Source organism: Heptranchias perlo, chromosome 21 (assembly GCF_035084215.1).
Source record: "Heptranchias perlo isolate sHepPer1 chromosome 21, sHepPer1.hap1, whole genome shotgun sequence".
Lineage (NCBI taxonomy): Eukaryota > Metazoa > Chordata > Chondrichthyes > Hexanchiformes > Hexanchidae > Heptranchias > Heptranchias perlo.
In genome coordinates, this window is record NC_090345.1 from 16,701,160 (window position 1) to 16,724,005 (window position 22,846).

The window sequence follows — 22,846 nt, forward strand, 5'->3', positions numbered from 1 at the left end:
CCATTTCTGCATCCCAGAGTACTAAAAGAGGTAGCCATGGAAATAATGGATGCATTAGTTGTCATCTTCTAAAATTCTATAGATTATGGAACAGTTCCTGCAGATTGGAGGGTGGCAAATGTAACCCCACTATTTAAAAACGGAGGGAGAGAGAAAACAGGGAACTACAGACCGGTTAGCCTAACATCAGTGGTAGGGAAAATGCTGGAGTCTATTATAAAGGATGTGATAACAGGACACTTATAAAATATCAACGGGATTAGACAAAGTCAACATGGGTTTATGAAAGGGAAATCATGTTTGACAAACCTACTGGAGTTTTTTGAGGATGTAACTGGTAGAATAGATAAGGGAGAACCAGTGGATGTGGTTTATTTGGATTTTCAGAAGGCCTTTGATAAAGTCCCACATAAGAGGTTAGTGTGCAAAATTAAAACACATGGGATTGGGGGTAATATACCGGCATGGATTGCAAATTGGTTAACAGACAGGAAACAGAGAGTAGGAATAAATGGGTCTTTTTCGTGGTGGCAGGCAGTGACTAGTGGGGTATCGCAGGGATCAGTGCTTGGGCCCTAACTATTCACAATATATATCAATGATTTGGATGAGGGAACCAAATGTAATATTTCCAACTTTGCTGATGACACAAAATTAGGTGGGATTGTGAGTTGTGAAGAGGATGCAAAGAGGCTTCAAGGCGATTTAGACAAGTTGAGTGAGTGGGCAAATACATGGCAGATGCAGTACAATGTGGATAAATGTGAAGTTATCCACTTCAGAAGGAAAAGTAGAAAGGCAGAGTATTATTTAAATGGTGATAGATTGGGAAATGTTGATGTACAAAGGGACCTGGGTGTCGTTGTACACCAGTCACTGAAAGCAAACATGCAGGTGGAGCAAGCAGTTAGGAAGGCAAATGGTATGTTGGCCTTCATTGCAAGAGGATTTGAGTACAGGAGCAAGGATGTCTTACTGCAGTTATACACAGCCTTGGTGAGACCACACCTGGAATATTGTGTGCAGTTTTGGTCTCCTTACCCAAGAAAGGATATACTTGCCATGGAGGGAGTGCAGCAAAGGTTCACCAGACTGATTCCTGGGATGGCAGGACTGTCTTATGAGGAGAGATTGGGTTGACTTGGCCTGTATTCACTCGAGTTTAGAAGTATGAGAGGGGATCTCATTGAAACATATAAAATTCTGACAGGGCTAGACAGACTGGATGCAGGGAGGATGTTTCTGCTGGCTGGGGGGGTCCAGAACGAGGGGTCACAGTCTCAGGATACAGGGTAGGACATTTAGGACTGAGATGAGGAGAAATTTCTTCACTCAGAGGGTGGTGAACCTGTGGAATTCTCCACCACAGAAGGCTGTGGAGGCCAAGTCACTGAATATATTTAAGAAGAAGCTGGATAGATTTCTAGACACGAAAGGCATCAAGGGGTATGGGGAGAGAGCGGGAATATGGTATTGAGATAAAGGATCATCCATGATCATATTGAATGGTGGAGCAGGCTCGAAGGGCCAAATGGCCTACTCCTGCTCCTATTTTCTATGTTTCTATGTTTCCTATACCAACAAATTCTTATGATCTTTCTGGGTAAGGCCAATGCTTTTGGCCAATTGGAATTGGATTGAATCAACTCAAACTCGTACCACATAATATTCTTACAGTTGATAATCAAATGAGATTTTAATCTAGTCATTTCATATAGATTTGAATCGAGCTCCCAAAGTGAAAGGAAGTTGTAATAATTTACGGCACCACTCAGTCCTGTAAAGATATTTTTCTGTCTTTTTTTTATTCGTTCATGGGACTTGGGCATCGCTGGCAAGGCCAGCATTATTGCCCATCCCTAATTGCCCTTGAGAAGGTGGTGGTGAGCCGCCTTCTTTACCCCATGCAGTCCGTGTGGTGAAGGTTCTCCCACAGTGCTGTTAGATAGGGAGTTCCAGGATTTTGACCCAGCGACGATGAAGGAACGGCGATATATTTCCAAGTCGGGATGGTGTGTGACTTGGAGGGGAACGTGCAGGTGGTGTTGTTCCCATGTGCCCGCTGCCCTTGTCCTTCTAGGTGGTAGAGGTCGCGGGTTTGGGAGATGCTGTCGAAGAAGCCTTGGCAAGTTGCTGCAGTGCATCCTGTGGATGGTACACACTGCAGCCACAGTGCGCCGGTGATGAAGGGAGTGAATGTTTAGGGTGGTGGATGGGGTGCCAATCAAGCGGGATGCTTTGTCCTGGATGGTGTCGAGCTTCTGGAGTGTTGCTGGAGCTGCACTCATCCAGGCAAGTGGAGAGAATTCCATCACACTCCTGACTTGTGCCTTATAGATGGTGGAAAGGCTTTGGGGAGTCAGGAGGTGAGTCACTCGCCACAGAATACCCAGCCTCTGACCTTCTCTTGTAGCCACAGTATTTATATGGCTGGTCCAGTTAAGTTTCTGGTCAATGGTGACCCCCAGGATGTTGATGGTGGGGGATTCGGCGATGGTAATGCTGTTGAATGTCAAGGGGAGGTGGTTAGACTCTCTCTTGTTGGAGATGGTCATTGCCTGGCACTTGACTGGTGCGAATGTTACTTGCCAGTTATCAGCCCAAGCCTAGATGTTGTCCAGGTCTTGCTGCATGTGGGCACGGACTGCTTCATTATCTGAGGGGTTGCGAATGGAACTGAACACTGTGCAATCATAATCTGTCATCTAGTTGTGGCTTTTTCATCCTCTCGCTGAAAGCTGATTCCCATAAGGTGTTTGCTTGATTATTTAACCCCTCAAGTGCTGCTGACAAGGTAATGATTTCAGCAGCCCTCACCCCTGACACTGACCACAATATATTTCAGGCCACTTTGGCTCCTCAATATCGACCTGAAAATTGTCACCGTTTGATCCAGTCATTTCAGTGACTTTGGTCAGATCAAACTACAATGTTCAGTTTCCTGATCAGTTAAAAAACTGACCCTTGGAACTGGTTTTCACAATATCAGGAACCAAACTTGATTTACACTGCTCCCAGGTTGATTTTCAGTAGCAGGGCAATGGAAAGATAGAAAGACAGGTTGTGTAGCAGCAGCTGCAAAATATGAGGGGGCGAAACAAGCAGAAACAGAAATAAAGAAAAATAAAATTAAAAATATTAACATCATACTATATCAAGCAGAATATCAATATTGCAACAATAAGCTTGAGGAAATTGCGTAACTGTCAAGCACATGAGGCTAGATTAAGCTAAACACAGTAATGTCATGTAAACTAAGGCAAGAGGCATTGAGGTGCGAGTCTCAGCAAGGACGGAGTGGAGGTGAACCAGAAGAAACCTATTCAAGCCTGATACTGGTAGATTTGGTTGGGAACAGATCAGCAAGTCACAGAATTTACACTAGGGATGTAATTAGACATAATTATCAGGGCTCCAAAGGATCAGACAAACAAGAAGGAACAGGTGCTTGGCACAGACAAGTGAACCTCATGCCTGTGAGAGAATAATAGTCAGAGAAAAAATGGGCAAAAAATAATTGTGGCGTTGTGGGGGGGCGGGGGGGGGAAGGAAAATGTACAGTCAGGGCAGCACTAGGGGTAGAACCCCCTCCCGCTGAACAATGAGATGAAGGGAAAATCACAGAAGATTGTTATATAAAATCAAAATAACATTTGCAATAGCTAGTTGATAATTAGTAATGTAAAATAAAAATTAAATAGCAGGTATAGAAAATAGGGAATAGAAAAATAAGGAAAAACAGGACAGGTAGAGTAGAAGAATTTAAAAAAAACTTGACCTTTTATTTGAAATTGTATAGAAGTACACATTTTAGTAGCATAACTTTAATCTTACAGTAATACCTGACATCTCAATAACATCACAATTATAAAGTTATGATTTTTTTGTATGATATGTGAGCTGAAGTGTTTACAAAATGGTCCACTGAGGGAACACAGAATTCCCTAAAGTTCCTGACACTGTATGGGTTAAGCATTCCTGACCTGCTGATTAAGGTTTGTGTTTTAATCTGATGGCGATTTACAGTAAGTAAAGAACTATATGTTTTTTTTGAAGTGGAAGCATGTATTTAATTAAAATAAATCACCATGTTAAGTCATTCTGGGACTTTCTAAATTGCATTTGGTTTCCCACAGTCAAAAGTTCTCAAGGGATGCAGGGAATTGTTTTTGTCAAAATTATTGCTTGCACAACTGTGCATGAAGCCAAAAGATGCCTAATAGTCTGAGAATTCTGTGATGCATTACACATGAAAGATACTGTGTGCTGTAATTCAACCTGCAACCCGCTCCTCCAAATGATATGAATCCAGCTGCATCAGCCCTCGCCATTCGTCCCATAATAAACTGCCTATGTATTCTCAAGTGCTTTCCTGGTATTTCTGAAAGCAGACGCCCTCTGTGTATTGTTTTCATGGCTGACAGATCAGTAACAGTTGCACAATGTATTCATTTTCCCAACCAAAGTTCTCTATAAACCGTTGTGTTTCTACATGCTTTGTTATTTTAAATGAAAATACCTCTCTGGCAGACTAACAGCAGTATTCCATCGGCAATTACAATATTTTTTCATGTTTAATACACCAGATGGTGCTGTGCTGCTTTTATTTTCAGAAGATTTGGATGTGAATTTGAGCAATGTTTCTAGTCTAAAAACTGGGAAAGTTGAAGAGTTACACAATCGTTTATGTTATAAAACATTTTTAAGCTAAATGTGCACATAAATGAATAAAGAAAATGGCGTAGAAAAAGGGGAAAAGATCAATTATAAATTTATAAGCACAAAGATTAAATTATTGAAAGAATATATTGTTCTTATATTTTTATTTGAAAATCTCAAAAGCACTCTTTTCTATATAATTAATGTATAGTTCCACAATAATTCATGAGACTGGTGTGATGTAGGTCTATGTGATCTATTCAAACAGTGCTCTTGAGCACTCCTATTTATTCCTTTCATACATGACCTTATTTGACCACCTCCCAATTGACATCCATAAATGCTCATTTTCTTTTTTAATATCATTTTTTTCATTCCTTCCTGTGTCAATCAAATGTGGTGGAGCACAATTTTTCCATCACTGTGGTATATTTCACTTGGACAAAAATCAAAGCAAGCTGTTATTGTCACTCTCCCTTGGACAACAGCGTGAAGTAGTGGAAGGATTGGTAGGCTAATTAACAGTCTGACAGACAGCAGTGTGGACACCCCTTCCATACCTCTGTGGCTGTAGCCAAGTTTATACCAGTTGATAGAACAGCGGGAGGGTTTTCTAGGCTCCTATAACCCAAAAATGAGAGAGGAAGGGCACCCGCACCTACCAGATGAAATCATCTCATTGGGTGTCAATCCAGAATTCAAAGCCAGAGCTCCAGTCTCCACTTGCTGGGATTGTCTGGAGCAGGGTTTGAATCGAGCACCTGCTGACTCAGAGGCAGAAATGCTACTGTTCACTATATTAAAGTAAATGAAAGCAAACAATATTTATCTGTTTAAACTTCATGATCTCTTCTAATATATCCAGCAGTGTAAATTTGGGATTATAGAGAGCTGCAATGACTGGAGTATGGATCAGCTTAGGGCACTATCCTAGTGAAACAACCAATTAATATACTCAAGTATTTTATTTATGTTACTTTTCTGGCGATCTGTAGTCCTTCCACTGTGAAATGCTAAAAATGAGAGTATGTCTGTTGAATATAATAAAGATTGATGGCACGGAAAAGGATCTAGTCTAGTTGAATATCTCTGATCTATTCCTTGCTATTGTTTTCATGTTATTACTAATTACGATCACATTGGAGCCTTCTGTATGTGATGGCATCATCTATATACAGCTGTGCATTTGAGAATAATTGCTTCTTTAAATCAGATTAGATTACCATTGCTGTTTTAACTGGTTGAGTGCTTGCCTATTGGGTCACAATTGTACTGTGGTACTATATTTCTAGAGAAACATAAAACAAACTACAATTCAAAGTGCACTACCGGTTTTATTTATTTTCATGTGGCCAAATTACAAGATCATGAAACAATTTTCAAGAATTTGTGCAAGGCCAGACAGTTTGCAGAACATCTTCGCCAGCACTCCCAGATCCACAAAATGTAAAGCTGCAAAATAATATATTATCTTGGAATAAATAAATGATTTTTATATATATGAAACATCTACATTCCTATATCTCACCGATTTGACCCAAGATGTACTACAAAATAATATAAATCTGCGTGCATGTATTATTGTGATGTTATCACATTCATAAAAGTGACTCAATTCTATTGCAAATGGTAAATAAATATATACATTTTACAACAAGGAAGAATTAATTAAATCACTTAAATGAGAATTGAGTAATTTATTTGGAGACCTTATACTTAGAACAATGTCCAGTTCTACAACTATACACTTTGAAATTAATGAACTAATATCATAAAAGTACATGGAATCCACTACTGCTTGTAGGGATCCTGTGGATGGAATGCTTAAATCATATTTTCTAAAACCCATTTGTATTAATTCTATGCATTTTCCATCAGTTGCACTGAACAGTTTTATGCTTGATTCCCCATATATTTTTAGGGCCTGATTTTAACTGGGAACAGGAATCGGGCAGGTGGGGTTTGGAGCAAGCACCAAAACCCCCCTGACCTTGGTAGAGTGAGGCCCAGGTGATTTTAACTCCTGAGCTTCATCTGCATATCACTGGTCAGTTGCCTGCCCAAAAGGGGCAGGAAGCAGCAACTGGCCAGTGGGCGAGAGCAAAATTTCGGGCGGCAGGCAGCCACCGGCCAGCAACGAAAGAACAGTTGCTGGCAACAGGGTAAGTCGTGGTTTTCGGGACGTTCTTTATTCAGGAACAGAGGGGATGCCAGGGTAGGGGAGGCCTAAACTGTCCTTGTGGGGCCCAGAGGAGAACTCGGGTTCTTGGTGACACGACTGTATACAAGCCCTGATGCTATGTAAGTTCATGACTGAGGTCAACAATGCACTTCTTCATGCAACATCTAGAATGGTCTTCTGGGTAGGATAGTGGAGACAAACACTCTGGGATCAATCAAGAGCAATTAAATACTATAATCGGGAGGTTTGTAGGAGAGATGAATTAATTGCTTCCTATATCTGTACTCATTTTTGTAATGTTTATGAATCTCTTCTCTCTGATGCGTGCTCAACCTCTATCCCCAATCTCAGCCGAAAACTGGCACTTTGAACAGTATTGTTAAAGTACTGGTGAATTTTGAGCATCGCTCCATTCAGAGAATTGGTTTTGGCAACACAGGTTTTTTAAATCAGCTGAGATGATTCAAAAGCCATCAGGGCTTTTACACAGTTTGGTGTTCAGCAATGCTATTCACCAGCATGCTGAACCATACTAGCATGGCAATATGGGAGTGCCATCTTTTGATATAATGGTCATTCACTTATAGTGGTCATTTGGGGATCTGTCCAAACCTACCACTGTAACCAGGGTCAACTCTAGATGTACAAATGGTGGGAAATATTACAGTCAGTGTCTAAATCAAAATTGGTAAATTTTACATTTTCAGTAATTTAATAGATGTGCACTTACGTTTGGTGGTCAGATACTCTTAGTATGGTTATAGTTTCTGCTCCAATTTTTGGTCCAAAAAGATTTGGCAACTTGTTATTCCAAATAAATTTGACTTTAGTAATCTCCCCTATGTCCTTTGCCACATCAATGTCAGCCGTGAATGTTTTCCCAGACTCCAACAATGCTCTGTAAAGCAAAATACTTTGTTCAGCATCTAGATCATTTGTGGCATATTAATGTGCGCTGACACTTTTCCTGTACCATAATACAGGGCACCCTCAAGATAAAAAAAAACAATTGATCCAATCTCAATGGTTGTTGACAACAAACCCACTAAATAGTTACTGCAAGAGTCACTAAATTCAATGGGGTAGAATTACTGTGGATTCCTCGAACTGCTGGTTGATTAGGCTATTTCTCCAGGGTTTCTGCTGATCTTCTGTTGAAGTTATGGCAGGAAATCAGAAGAACCCCCACAGAAATTCCAGGCAAATAAATCTGGTAATTTGTGGGCTGGCACCAGAAAAAAAAAATGACCATGAAAACTGCTGGATTGTTGTGAAAACTCAGCTGGTTCATTAATGTCCTTCAGGGAAGGGAACTTGCCAACCCTACCTGGTCTGGCCTACATACTCCACACTTTGTGGTTGACTCTCAATTCCTTCTCAAGTGGCCTAGCAAGGCACACAGTTGCAAAAACAGTCACTCATGGGGGTCCACCACCACCTTCTCAGAACAGCTAGGGATGGACAATAAATGCAGCACGCCCACCTCACAAGAACATATTTTAAAATATCACGAAGTAAATGATAAAATATGAATATCAGTTTTATTAGACTGTGTACAACCACGATAATGCACAAGTTTTTCAAACATTTACAGCAATTACCTCCTGACCAGCAGCCATAAACATACCGTGCAATTTGATATTGTTGGGTGTTGATATTAGGACCATACAAGGCAATGTTGAAGAATCCTTTGATATTCCGGGTACTGGTAATTTTAACAGAAACCTTGTATCTCCAGCCTGTTGTGAATGATCAGATTCAGAGTTTTTATTACAATCTCCTTCTAATGAAAAAATATACTTCAAAAGCAATTTGAAAAACATTATGATGTGTAATGTATATATACGTACGTGAAAAAGTTGAAGTAGCACCAGTGTTCAGAAAAAATTTGGGTTCAGTAGTAACATTTCCAAGAGGATAGGTATCAGCATAGTGACCCATTAATGGACAGCCTTCTGGTGGGCAACTGAAACAATTTCCCTTAGGAAAACAAACATATTGTGAAGGTCTCTTCACTGGCAGCTGCTTTCTTTTATTAAACATTTATTATCAACCCATAAGGCCACAAGAGAATTTGGCTTAGCATTAACAAAACAATCTAAATCCAATAATCCATTTAACCTTGGCCAATAAGCCAAATCAGATAGCTCTCACGTATCAGCCAATGTAACAAATGTGGGGCCTACAAGTCTCAGGGGTGTGCAGGTCACAGCCAGCCATTAAAGTACTAAAATATTGCCTTCAAAGCAATAGAAAGGGCAGGTCAGTGTGAAAAAGCCAGACAATTTTAGAGTGATAAGAACAACAATGATCACGTAAATTCTTCAGGCTGAGACTTAAAGACCAACAATAATGTTAAGGCTATATTCGATTCACTCCACGTGATATCAAGAAACAGCTGTAGTGCTGAAGAGTTGTGCTCCAGAACTAGCTGCGCGACTAGCCAAGCTGTTCCAGTACAGCTACAACACTGGCATCTACCCGACAATGTGGAAAATTGCCCAGATATGTCCTGTCCACAAAAAGCAGGACAAATCCAATCCGGCCAATTACCGCCTCATCAGTCTATTCTCGATCATCAGCAAAGTGATAGAAGGTGTCGTCGACAGTGCTATCAAGCGGCACTTACTCACCAATAACCTGCTCACCGATGCTCAGTTCGGGTTCCGCCAGGACCACTCGGCTCCAGACCTCATTACAGCCTTGGTCCAAACATGGACAAAAGAGCTAAATTCCAGAGATGAGGTGAGAGTGACTGCCCTTGACATCAAGGCAGCATTTGACCGAGTGTGGCACCAAGGAGCCCTAGAAAAATTGAAGTCAATGGGAATCAGGGGAAAAACTCTCCAGTGGCTGGAGTCATCCCTAGCACAAAGGAAGGTGGTAGTGGTTGTTGGAGGCCAATCATCTCAGCCCCAGGGCATTGCTGCAGGAGTTCCTCAGGGCAGTGTCCTAGGCCCAACCATCTTCATCTGCTTCATCAATGACCTTCCCTCCATCATAAGGTCAGAAATGGGGATGTTCGCTGACGATTGCACAGTGTTCAGTTCCATTCGCAACCCCTCAAATAATGAAGCAGTCCAAGCCCGCATGCAGCAAGACCTGGACAACATCCAGGCTTGGGCTCATAAGTGGCAAGTAACATTTGCACCAGACAAGTAACATTTGCACCAGACAAGTGCCAGGCAATGACCATCTCCAACAAGAGAGAGTCTAACCACCTCCCCTTGATATTCAACAGCATTACCATCGCCGAATCCCCCATCATCAACACCCTGGGGGTCACCATTGACCAGAAACTTAACTGGACCAGCCATATAAATACTGTGGCTACAAGAGAAGGTCAGAGGCTGGGTATTCTGTGGCGAGTGACTCACCTCCTGACTCCCCAAAGCCTTTCCACCATCTACAAGGCACAAGTCAGGAGTGTGATGGAATACTCTCCACTTGCCTGGATGGGAGCAGCTCCAACAACACTCCAGAAGCTCGACACCATCCAGGACAAAGAATCCCGCTTGATTGGCACCCCATCCACCACCCTAAACATTCACTCCCTTCACCACCAGTGCACAGTGGCTGCAGTGTGTACCATCCACAGGATGCACTGCAGCAACTCGCCAAGGCTTCTTCGACAGCACCTCCCAAACCCACGACCTCTACCACCTAGAAGGACAAGAGCAGCAGGTACATGGGAACAACACCACCTGCATGTTCTTCTCCAAGTCACACACCATCCTGTCTTGGAAATTTATCGCTGTTCCTTCATCATCGCTGGGTCAAAATCCTGGAACTCCCTTCCTAACAGTACTGTGGGAGAACCTTCACCACACAGACTGCAGCGGTTCAAGAAGGCGGCTCACCACCACCTTCTCAAGGGCAATTAAGGATGGGCAATAAATGCCGGCCTCGCCAGCGACGCCCACATCCCATGAACGAAAAAAAAATTGCCTTTACTTGCCCTATATTGTACGAAAATGATAGTAAAGAGCTGGCAAACTATAACACGTTATTAAACAAGATATGTCAGTGGAATGTACTTATAGCTAATAAATCATTGCCAGTTATAGGTACTATCGAGGGCAATCTGCCATCTGTTTACCTATTCATTGCAAATCTTCAGCCTTTGGAAATTATATTAAACCTCATGAAAGATGTGGGGAAAAAAAGCCTTTGGACTGTTTCACCAGAATGCTAAAATACTGCATCAGTTCCACCTCAGCATATTTTGCTTGTGAAATATTTTAAAAATCTAATTTAATATATTAGCTCAATATAAGTGCTGAGATGGTGAAGACCATGGCCCTGAAATTCCACAGGGCCATTTATGTCACTTTATGCCCCTTAGCCGGCACTTATGACTGTCGATGCTGTCCCGTGCTGACACCACTGTAATTTGTGGTTTCAGTTCATTTGCGTGTCCTTTGGCAGTTCATTAGTGCAAATCCTGTAAAACATGGGAGTATTGCGCTGGGGGAGCTTGGAAATTAGTATTGCAGCATTTAAAAAGCCAAGAATGGCTGAATATTGCAGCAGCAGCCTGGGGAAGCTGCAGATATGTGTCATAAAGGGCTCAAGTGTGATTTTGTGCCACTCTTGAAGCATGTTTTCATGTGAAAGGCTTGACACAGGCATCCAAAGAAGGGGACAGGGCATTGCAAGGAGGCAGAGAAGAAGAGGTCACAGTTTTAGAGAGTAACCTACAAATCCTCCTGGATGTGGCAGCTAAGAAAAGAGAGATTGTTAGTTGCTTATGGGAGAAAACCACAAAAACTTTTAGAATTAAATTAGGCCTCTGCTTGCTTGCTGCGCGGAGCCTCGGCTGACTTCAAAGTCAGTGAATGTAAAATGCCACTGGGTGGCACTGATGTGGCCTTGGTCATGTAAGTTGACTCAGCAATTTTATCCTCTGCCTCACACCGTTCCCGCTGGGTGATGGGGGTTAAAATTGGCCCCATCTACTCAGATAATTGTCACCCAGGGTGGAATTAGATAGCGCAGATGAGGATGGGGCACAGGGTGACTCGCAGAGCACGAGGAGTGGGCAATGGGTGAAGATGTGCCACTTTCCCAGTGGAGGCTGAGGAGAAGGCTGCTCATGAATTTGGAGTCATGGGACCAGATCTCAGGGGTACTTGCCTGAAAAAAGGATATGCAGGCTCTGAGGTCAGTCTCTGCAGATGTGCAACGTCATTTACTTTATTACAGAAATCAATGGAGCATGTGGCAGCTCCATTGGAATCTGCAACAGCTTCTCTACCTCAGCACCACCCCCCCCCCCCACCACCTAAGAAGTGGCTATGGACCGCTTGGTGCCTTCTCCTCCATAGAAGCACAGACTGCTACCCTGGTGTCAGAAAGAGAAGATTAGGCAGCACCTTGCGTACCATCTGTCAGATCCTGGAGACAAAGATGCATGCTGCTGCTCCTCAGGATCTTCAGGGTAGCGGCCATTGGACCAGCTACCCTGTTGATCTGCGGAGACACAGCTTCAGGGCCCAGTGGAATGGTGACGGTAGAGACCACCTGCGTGATGCTGCCATCTCTCAGGATAGCAGAACATGCCAAGTCTCTGGCCTTTCCCTTCAGAGCATCACACAAGCGGCATGTAGGAGGTGACATAAAGCTGCCCACATACAAACCCCAAAGGTTCATACAGCAGCGGCTCTCTCCCAGGACCAAGCTGCCATGACAGGAGGGCCACCTCAATCCAGTAAGCTTTTTATAGCACAGGAGCAGCCACCTCTTGTGATACTGGTCTTAGGAGGAGCATAAAAGGACACATTTAGAAAGCCGGGTATCACAGTGTGAGGAAAGTGTAGGTTGGCTTACGGTCACTTTGGAGTTTGTTGTGTTAACAGTGAATGTGAATGCCCTAACTCTTTCAGTTCTCAGGATATCGGCCTAGAAATTGTTTCATGCTAGCCTGCCCAGCACCCTGCGATCGAACAAGTAGACGCAAAGCAAACCCAACATTGGGCCTTGGGCCTCATTTACATGAGACTGGTGAGCTGCAGATGCATTTTGCTGTATTGTTTACATTGCTTAATTCAAACTCGTGAATAATTCAAATCAGTGGATTACTCAAATCTTTTTAGACAGTAATTATTATAAAGACCCTTTCTACAATACGGTCTTTGATGGTCTCTAGAAACAAAAGAAAATGACTTTGGACTGTATTTTAAGTTTTTTTAATATTTGATTATAAAGACTAGATATGCAACTAACTCTGAAACCCTTAATTACTATTCAACTTAAAATGTTGGGAGAAATAGCAATAGGAAACTTACTGCTGTAAAGTCATCATAGCTATTACATGGAATACCTATGAATCCATTTTTGGTTCCGATGCTCTCCGTGTAATATTTATATGACCGTAAGTGGCTACATGCTGCAAAATTACGAGTACCTTTAAAAGAATCAGCAAATATTTGTACAATTTATTACAGTGAATGTGAAACCATACTTTAATAAACCAGAAGGTCTGAATAACTTACTGAAAGATAATTACAGATAATGAATTTAGTATAATGAAGGAGAAATGCTGGTAATCTGAAGCATGCACTGAATAAAAAAGCTTTTGTACCTTCCCAAATACCATCAATATCAATTATTGTTGAAATAATATTTTTGTCACATCCTGGCATTAATTCTCCACCATTTGGATAGAAGTCAAGCTGTCCAATGGGTGTAAGCAGTCCAAAACCTGTTAGGTGAATTCAATTACAATTAGAAAGCAGTAAAAATCAATTGTAACTTTCTGTTGCTCAATGATATTATGTAGAAAATCTTACCAAGGTTAGGAATTAATGGAGCACCATTAGTATGGATAACGTCAATAAACACTGCATCTGAACGATCCAGTTTAACTTCATTGGGAGTATTCTTAAAATAGGGTTTGGCTGGATCTAGACCTATAGTGAACAATAAAGCCAGTGAACTACAATGAATACAAAACTTTTCACAGTAATGTTTTATTAGGCACGAGGGGCTGAATGGCCTACTCCTGTTCCTATGTTCCTATGGAAGGGAACAAGAGCTTAAAATGCATTTGTAAAAAAATCCTCAATTTTTTTTTGCTTTTTTTTCAATAAGTAGTTCCTGACTGCTGAAATATTTACCTGTGATTCTTCCAATCCCTGGAATGCGTCTTCCTGCTTCTCCAGCACCGTGAGCGCCCAGGCTATGGCCAATAATGTGGGTCTCAGAACGTGAGTAATTAAAATTTTTCTATTTATACACAAAAGAATAGATTTTAATGCAACTGTACTATTCTTTTGGAAATTGTAATGTGTTGTAACTCTTCAATAAGTTTGACTTTACCTCTAATACATGAATAAAATATGCGATTTCTGCACCAACGACTCGGACGTTGTTAACAGCCTGATAGTACAAAGTTCTTGATCCACGTACCCAATCAATACAAATGCAATTCACATCTTCCACTTTAAACATTGCCTTAAAAATACATAAACAACAATAAATACAACTTGTATTTATATATTGCGCCTTTAACATAGAAAAATGTCCCAAGACGCTTCACAAAGGCATAATCAGAAATTTAAAAATGACGCGCCAAAATAGGAGATATGAGGAGGGGTAACCAAAAGCTTGGTGAGAAACGCAAGTTTTAAGGAACATCTTAAAGGAGAGAGACATGGACAGACGAAGGGACATAGGCAGGGAATTCCAGAGCATGGGGCCTCAGCGGCCCCATGCTCTGGAATGGTGGGGTGAAGGGAGGGAGGAGGCACAAAACGGTAGAGTCAGAGGAACAGAGAGCTGGGAGGAGGGGCAGGGGCTGATTGTAAGGCTTAAGGAGGTTGCAGTGATAGGGAAGGACACTTCCAATTTAAAGTTCCCATCCCTAACGGATTTAAACACAAGGATGAGAACTTTAAATTGGAGGCATTAGGGAACTGATGGCCAATGTAGGTCAGCAAGGACAGGGTCATAAGTGAGCGGGACTTAGTGCGAGATAGGATACAGGCAGCAGAGTTTGAGATGAACGGAGGGTGGGAGACTGGACAGGAGAACATTAGAATAGTCAAGTCTAAAGAAGACAAAGGCATGGATGAGGATTTTAGCAGCAGATGGGCTGACGATGTTACTGAGGTGGAGGTAGGCAGTCTTTGTGATGGAGAGTTTTTTTCAGCCGCTGATGCAGAAGGAAGTAAGGTTGGACAAGGGTAGAGATGTGGGTGGTCAGTGATCAAGACCATGGGAGTAAAGAGGCCATGGGAGATGGTAAGGTCGAGGGGGCCATCGTGAGTATGGGTAGAAAAGTTTATATGAAGGGAGAGATTTAGGGAAGATAGGAGAGCAGTGCATTAAAAGGAGAGAAGCCAAAGAGAGCTGAGATGGAGATTGAAGTCACCGAGGATGGGGAGTTACTCAGTGAAGCAGCTGAGGGAGGAAAGGAGGGAGGATATCTTGGTGAGAAACTAGGGTGGGGATTAGAGGTGTGTTAGATAATGAGGATTTTAAAGGAGAGGCAAGAGGGTGGACCAAGGTGAGGTGCTCGAAGGAGGAGAAAGTACCAGAAGAGTAGGGGTTACACTTACAAGTTTTATTAAAAAGTTGATTTATATTAAGTATGGTAATAACTATTATGATGATATTAAATGAATAAAATTTGACTTTGACATTTGTTCCAGCAAATACCTTGCACATGTCAGAGAGCCATGATTCTTCTCCCTTGTCTATATATCCATGAACTATGAATCGGGTTTTTTTGGTTCGGTCAAAATTAGAACTTTCGATTGTTGAAGGATTTACTGCGGTAACTTCCTATGGAGAAAGTATATCTGTAAATTGCACTGGAATTGTGCTCTTAAATAACATTATTAAAGCAGCTGTGTTATTTTGGTAGAAAATCTTACAATACAGCTCTCATGTTTTTAACGAACATAATATTTCATTGAAGCACGATAGTATCACCATAACATTGCTCACAACTTAGATTTATTTATGTTAATGCATATTTAAAGGTTATATAATTAGAGTAAAAAAAACTGAAGCTTTCACTGCACCAGATAGAACTGTTCTATGTGAGACTTATCTGCTGCAACACAAGGTTTATCCTAATAAAAATTGTGGGGATTATACAATGGAGGCCAAGTCAAACTCCTGTTACCTTATACTCCCAGCAAAGTGTCATTGTCACATTAAATACTGATCGAAAATATTGCACAAAATAATTTATTTCTGAATGACAATTTAATTTCATTGTCATTGCTAGCTCACAGTTTTTCTGTCCACTCAATTTACATCCAGATATTAGACTTGACTGGGTGGTACCACTTTTGCCTCTGACTCAGACATTTGAGGCTTCACTCTAGGACTTAAGCATGTAATCTAAGATGACACGTCTGTGCAATACTGAGAGAGTGCTGCAATGTCGGAACTGCTGTGTTTCAGATGAGATGTTCCTCTCAGGTGGGCATAAAAGATCCAATGGCACTGTTCAAAGAAGAGCAGGGGAGTTCTTCTGGTGTCTTGGCCAATATTTATCCCTTAACCAACACTACTAAAATCAGATTATGTGGTCATTCATTTCATCACTGTGGATGGACCTTGCTGCTGCCGTGTGCAAATTGGCTACAAAACAGCACAGTAACTTCAAAAAAGTAATTGAATGACTGCCCTGGGATGTCCTGAGGATGTGAAAGGTGCTCTATAAATGCAAGTTCTTTCTTTCTTATTCTTGGCATGCAAAGGGGCTTTGTGCTTTATTGAACATTGAATTCTGATCCTGTGACTGTTGGATGGAAATTGCATGATATTTTTATTAACTCTTTAAGACTTCACTAGCTTGTCTGTAAATATGCCATCATTGTCTTGTTTAAGCAAAGTTGTTTTCATAAGTTAGAGTGAAACTACCACAACAAAACAGTATAGTTAATGTTAGGAATACTGGTCAGGTCAAAGTTTAAAAAAATAATCAAATACAAGCTCATTCTTTGATTTTTTTTAACGTTCCTTTTTATAATCTGAATTCTCTATCATCTTTGATTCCTTGATTTTTAGCATTTGGATTCCATATGACCAGTCACATTAAATAATGGAAAAATTAACTCAAAACTAAGGGACGCCAGAAGGTGAATGGCAGCAATTTGAACCTTTTCTATATTAATGTCTTCTGTCAAAAAACAAAAGTATTAGGTTTTTTTTATTCGTTCATGGGATGTGGACGTCACTGGCAAGGCCATCACTTATTGCCGATCCCAAATTGCCCTCGAGAAGGTGGTGGTGAGCCACCTTCTTGAATCGCTGCTGTCCGTGTGGTGAAGGTTCTCCCACAGTGCTGTTCGGTAGGGAGTTCCAGGATTTTGACCTAGCGATGATGAAGGAACGGCGATATATTTCCAAGTCGGGACGGTGTGTGCTTGGAGGGGAACATGCAGGTGGTGTTGTTCCCATGTGCCTGCTGCCCTTGTCCTTCTAGGTGGTAGAGGTCGCGGGTTTGGGAGGTGCTGTCGAAGAAGCCTTGGCAAGTTGCTGAGGTGCATCTTGTAGATGGTACATACTGCAGCCACGGTGCGCTGGTGGTGAAGGGAGTGAATGTTTAGGGTAGTGGATGGGGTGCCCATCAAGCGGGCTGCTTTGTCCTGGATGGTGTCAAGCTTCTTGAGTGTTGTTGGAGCTGCACTCACCCAGGCAAGTGGAGAGTATTCCATCACACTCCTGACTTGTGCCTTGTAGTTGGTGGAAAAGCTTTGGGGAGTCAGGAGGTGAGTCACTCGCTATAGTATATAACTATAGGTACTATAGTTATTGAGTTTATAAATGTGTCAAAAGACATCAGCAATTCCATAGACAAAGTTTTTGCAATTTCTATTCGCAATTGTGTTTGCTTTTTTTTCCCCCTTTTTTTCCTTTTCAATTTTCTCCCCTTCTCTCTCAAAGTCACTCACTCAATCAGCAACACTGTCCATAAAATCAGGGAGTAATGAACAAAATTAGAGGCAACCAAAGTATTTTGTTCATGTTCAGCCTAAGCTATGCTGTTTAAAACCCTCAGTGGGTCCCCATCAATCTCAACACTGCCATACTCCAACAGGCAGCAACGCTGTGTGGGTCAGGTGGCCATGGCTTGAGAATTAAGCTGCTGTCCTCGCAACAGTATCATTGTAACCCTTTCAACCTCTTTATTGTTTACACTGTTGTTTTGATTTCCCTTTAATATTTTTCTATTTTGATGCCTTTCTCAGAATTGATGCATTTGCTTATTTTCTTCCCTTTCTTATTATTTTTAAATTATATTATTCTCTATTACCTTCTGTCCTTTATGGTGCTTCACATGGTTTCTTGTTGTTCTGCCTTTCATTTTTGTCCCTGAGCTCACTCAGTTTATCTTATTCAGCAGTTTTTCAATATTTCTGTTTCAATTACATTATGGGGGAAGATATTTTTTATACACAGGTTGACAATTTCTTTACACACAGAACACAGAGGGAATCTTCCCCTATATGTTTCTTTGTTTCTTTCTGTTTGCTTCATTGCCATTCATTTTCTTTGTTCTCACTGTCTACTTGGCCTTTATTGCAAGGGAGGTGGAATGCAAGAATAAGGAAGCCTTACTACAATTGTTCAGGGCTTTGGTGAGACCTCACCTGGAATACTGTGTACAGTTTTGGTCTCCTTATCTAAGGAAGGATATACTTGCCTTGGAGGCGGTGCAATGAAGGTTTACTAGATTGATTCCTGGGATGAGAAGTTTGTCCTATGAGGAGAAATTGAGTAGAATGGTACTATATTCTTTGTAGTTTAGAAGAATGAGAGGTGATCTCATCAAAACATATCAGATTCTGAGGGGGCTTGACAGGGTAGATGCTCAGAGGTTGTTTCCCCTGGCTGGAGAGTCTAGAACTAAGGGGCATAGTCGCAGGATAAGGGGTCAGCCATTTAAGACTGAGATGAGGAGGAATTTCTTCACACAGAAGGTTATGAATCTTTGGAATTCTCTACCCCAGAGTGCTGTGGATGCTGAGTTGTTGAGTACATTCAAGGCTGAGATAGATAGATTTTTGGGCTCTGGGGGAATCAAGGGATATGGGGATCAGGTGGGAAAGTGGAGTTGAGGTCAAAGATCAGCCATGATCTTATTGAATGGAGGAGCAGGCTCGAGGGACCATATGGCCTACTCCTGCTCCTGTTTCTTATATTCTTATGTCTACCCTTATTCTATTTGTCCTCCTTCGCTTATCCTTTTTCAGGTTGGTTCCCTCTCTTTCTTTGCTTTCTTTTCTCGCTTGCTTTCTTTACTCCTGTTATTTTTCCTCTCTTGTGTCTTTTTATTTTTAATTTCTCCTCAGTTCTTTGCTATCCACGAGCTGCCGCTCAATACTGTATACTTCGTCAGTTTCCAGGCCTCATGTCACACAGCATTAACTCTGACACACTGCATCAGTACACATTCTGCCCTATCACCGCACATCTTGTCCAGGTGGGATCTGACCCTGTGGACCTGTTTTTTTTCTCTTATTATTGGCAGATCCACAGTGTTTCACTTGCATTTTGTGTTTTCATATCCTATTGAATGTGTTTGTAACTTGTTTGGTCCTATCTTTATTTTCCTTATTTTTTTATTCCTCTTCTGTAGTTTTTGATCCCACCCCAACTATTTGCACATTCTTTTGGTCTTTTTATATCTCTGCATAATCTCACTGATGATCTTTTATATCATCTAACAATTTTCTATTAGGCAGTTCACAGGTCATTTAATCCATTAACTCCATCTGATTGGTATGTCGTTTGATTCTCTCGCCCTCCCCATTCATCTTCTCCATTCTCTCCTCTTTACCTTTCCACCTCCTTTTTCTTTCTGTTCATTCAACCCTACTAAAATTTCTGTTTATCGTTCAGTCTTCAGTTCTGGAGAAAGGCACAACCCCGAAATGCTATAACCTTACCTGCTGTGTATTTCTAGAATTTTCTGTTTTCCTTTCAGAATGCCAACATTTGCAGTGTCCTTTTTTTTTTCCTTTTTATCAAGATGATGTGAACACTGCATTTTACGTAGTTAAAAAAAGTACAGTAAATTATAACACTACCTGAAAAGTTGCTGTATTTCTTCTTGTCCAGAGCAAAAACCGTGCATCAATTTGCTCTGGGGACCAGGGCAGTGTTTTACCTGGTCTTTGCTTTGTTCCAGACCATGGGACATCATCTGAAAAGCAGCCTAGTCTGTTAAAGCAGATTTCGGCAGCTGAATAGAGAAGTTACTTTGTAAGCAAGTTTCAGAAACTAAGATATATGTAAAACATATATTTTTTCCCTCATTTAGGTCACTCAATGTCAAACACCATATTAGTTAGTAGAAAATGTATATGAATAGATAAAAAGAAACCTGCCAATGTTAGAAATTGGAAATAACACCAAAAAATACAAAACATGCTCTGATGAATGGTTTACACTGAAACATTATCTATTTTTTCTTTGTGGCAGCCTTGGCTCAGAGGTAACATTCTTGCCTCTGTAGTAGAAGGTCATATGTTTAAGCCCCACTCCACATAATTCAGACTGATATGTCAGTGTAGTACTGAGGGAGTGCTGTCTAGGCAGAGGTGCTGTCTTTCAGATGAAACATTAAAATGAAGCCCCAGCTGCCTGCTCAGATGGACATAAAAGATTTCATGGCTCTATTTTAAGAAGAGCAGCAGAATTCTCCTGGTGTCCTGGCTAATATTTATCTCTCAACCAACACCAGATCACATTATCTGGTCATTTATCTCATTGCTGTTTATGGGACCTTGCTGTGCGCAAATTGGCTGCTGCATTTGCCTACATTACCACAGTGACTACACTTCAAAAGTGCTTTGGGACGTTCTGAGGACACGAAAGGCGCTATATAATGCAAGTTCTTTCTTTTCTTTCTTGCCAGATGCTGACTGGCATGCTGTGGATTTCTAGCATTATTTGTTTTTATTTCTGTGCACATGAACATTCCGGCCAGACTCTCTGATTTCTCTTCCCTGCCATTGGAGAAGCAATTGAGCTCCATTTGTCATTTGACTTTGATGGGATCATAAACTTACTAGGTAGGGAATTGCAAAAGTTAATCCACCTGATTTAACCACTGTGCTTTATAGCATGAACACTATAGGGTAGAAATTACCCTATTGTACCAACACTTAACACGCTTGGGCCTAATTCCTCCGTTCGTTCAATAAATCCACTGTGTCAAAAATAAGTCAAAAACAAATATATAAAATAGATGGGCACACACATATTTGGAGAGAGAAGCAGGGGAGAGTTGCAATACTCCAAATAAAGTGTTGGCTTTCTTGTACACAAATTTAATGACAGTCTTCAACAATAAGGCCTGTAACAACTATATTGGACATATCGACACCATTCTATATAGTGTTCTTACCTTTCACTGTGTTGTCCAAAGTAACTGCTGCAATTACAAGCCACAGCCACAGCATCTAAGATAAAATTTACAACAAAGCATTAACAAAAGTATTTGTTTTGATTGAAAGTAATATATTCAGGAATCATACCCATGAATTCTCACTTACCTTAACAGGTGTCCCAGCGTAACACCAACTAGTGATTGTTGGCTCTGTATAATGTACACACACATATATATACTGTGCTCAAGTTTGCTCTGTAACATTGGTGCTATTTTTGTGCATGTGAAACAGACAGGTGACAAATTCATTCTTGGAGGAACTTCAATCAATGCCAAGCAGCTTTATGAGTGCAATGTTTCCATGATTTTACATGGCTATGACAAATAGCTATTTTGGATTTGAAAACATTAGTTGCTTTTTATGCATATTCCTTATCAGTGAAATAATAAAATTATTTTCACAGGTGCTGCACTAAAGGAAACTTTTAATTATTTCAGATATTGCTTTAACTGTAATAAAAAGTTAGCCAGCTGCAACAATAACATATATCCCTCCAAAGTGGAGTGCATTATTATTTAGTGGTATCTACTTTTATATCCGGTGACCCTACTAGAAAATCACCACTTCATGATGAAAAGCTGTGTGGTCTCATCCTGCCCTCAGCAGTGGTAACATTTTACTGCTTTGATGCCACCTAACATTAAAATATGTTTTTCTAAATGTAACAAAACAATAATTTCCATTAATGTAGTGCCTTTAATGTAAAAAGTCCCACAGCGCTTCACACATAGGCGCAAGGAAAATGGGCATTGAGTCAGGAAAGGAGAGATTAGGAGGGGTGACCAAAGATTTGGTCGAAGAAATAGGTACTGCCACCAATGATGGGTGAAGTGAGGGAGGGATAAACAAAATGATGGAGTCAGAGGAACAGAGTATTCAGGAGAGGATATAGGACTGGAGCAGATTGTAAAGATAGGATGGGGTAGGCCACACAGGGATTTAAAGATGAGGGTGAGGGATTCAAATTTAATGCACTGAGAGAGGGTGAGCCAGTGTAGATCAGCGAGGACAGGGGTGATGGGTGAACATGACATAGTGCGGGACAGGATACGTGAAACAGACTTTATAGTGGATGGTGGATAGGAGGCTAGCAAGGAGAGCATTGATTCTGGGCAATGGTGGGCAAGCACCAGATTTTCCAGCTGCATGAGGCAGCAGAAATGTGCCCATAATGACGCTTGTGCCCACTGGCCCATGTAAGTTAGATGCCCTGCCACTAATACCACAAAATCCAGTGGCGGGCACAATGCCAGTGTAAACACTAGGATTGTGGCCCGTGGGCTTTCTTGTTGGGTCAGAGTAGAGGGATCATCACTTTGCGGCTAACTATGCTATATAACTATCCTGAGAGTGCTTTATACTGACACTGAATGCCTGACACGAAAAATGATGCAATTCGTTCCTCAACACTAATATGCATCACTTTGACCAGTGCGAGAGCGGCAATGAGAGGCGAGAGCAGAGAGTGGGGATAAAGAGGAGCAGTGATGAGAACGGAGAGCAGAGAGCGGGGATAAAGAGGAGCAGCGGCGAGAGCGGAGAGCAGAGAGTGGGGATAAAGAGGGGCAGTGGCGAGAGCAGAGAGCAG

General features: G+C 41.3%; 1 protein-coding gene across 1 annotated transcript in view; it reads right to left on the reverse strand.

The window, feature by feature from the left end:
• Positions 1 to 6,038: 6,038 nt before the first annotated feature.
• Positions 6,039 to 22,846, reverse strand: part of LOC137340385 (pancreatic lipase-related protein 2-like) — a 29,056-nt gene continuing 12,248 nt past the window's right edge. The window contains exons 2-13 of the mRNA XM_068002805.1: positions 21,216 to 21,270; positions 19,894 to 20,048; positions 15,503 to 15,628; positions 14,162 to 14,296; positions 13,960 to 14,068; positions 13,633 to 13,752; positions 13,425 to 13,544; positions 13,129 to 13,247; positions 8,692 to 8,821; positions 8,469 to 8,580; positions 7,572 to 7,739; positions 6,039 to 6,111 (exon numbers count right to left, since the gene is read on the reverse strand). Coding sequence (XP_067858906.1) covers positions 6,039 to 6,111; positions 7,572 to 7,739; positions 8,469 to 8,580; positions 8,692 to 8,821; positions 13,129 to 13,247; positions 13,425 to 13,544; positions 13,633 to 13,752; positions 13,960 to 14,068; positions 14,162 to 14,296; positions 15,503 to 15,628; positions 19,894 to 20,048; positions 21,216 to 21,270 — 1,422 coding nt within the window. The remainder of the gene's footprint in view (positions 6,112 to 7,571; positions 7,740 to 8,468; positions 8,581 to 8,691; positions 8,822 to 13,128; positions 13,248 to 13,424; positions 13,545 to 13,632; positions 13,753 to 13,959; positions 14,069 to 14,161; positions 14,297 to 15,502; positions 15,629 to 19,893; positions 20,049 to 21,215; positions 21,271 to 22,846) is intronic.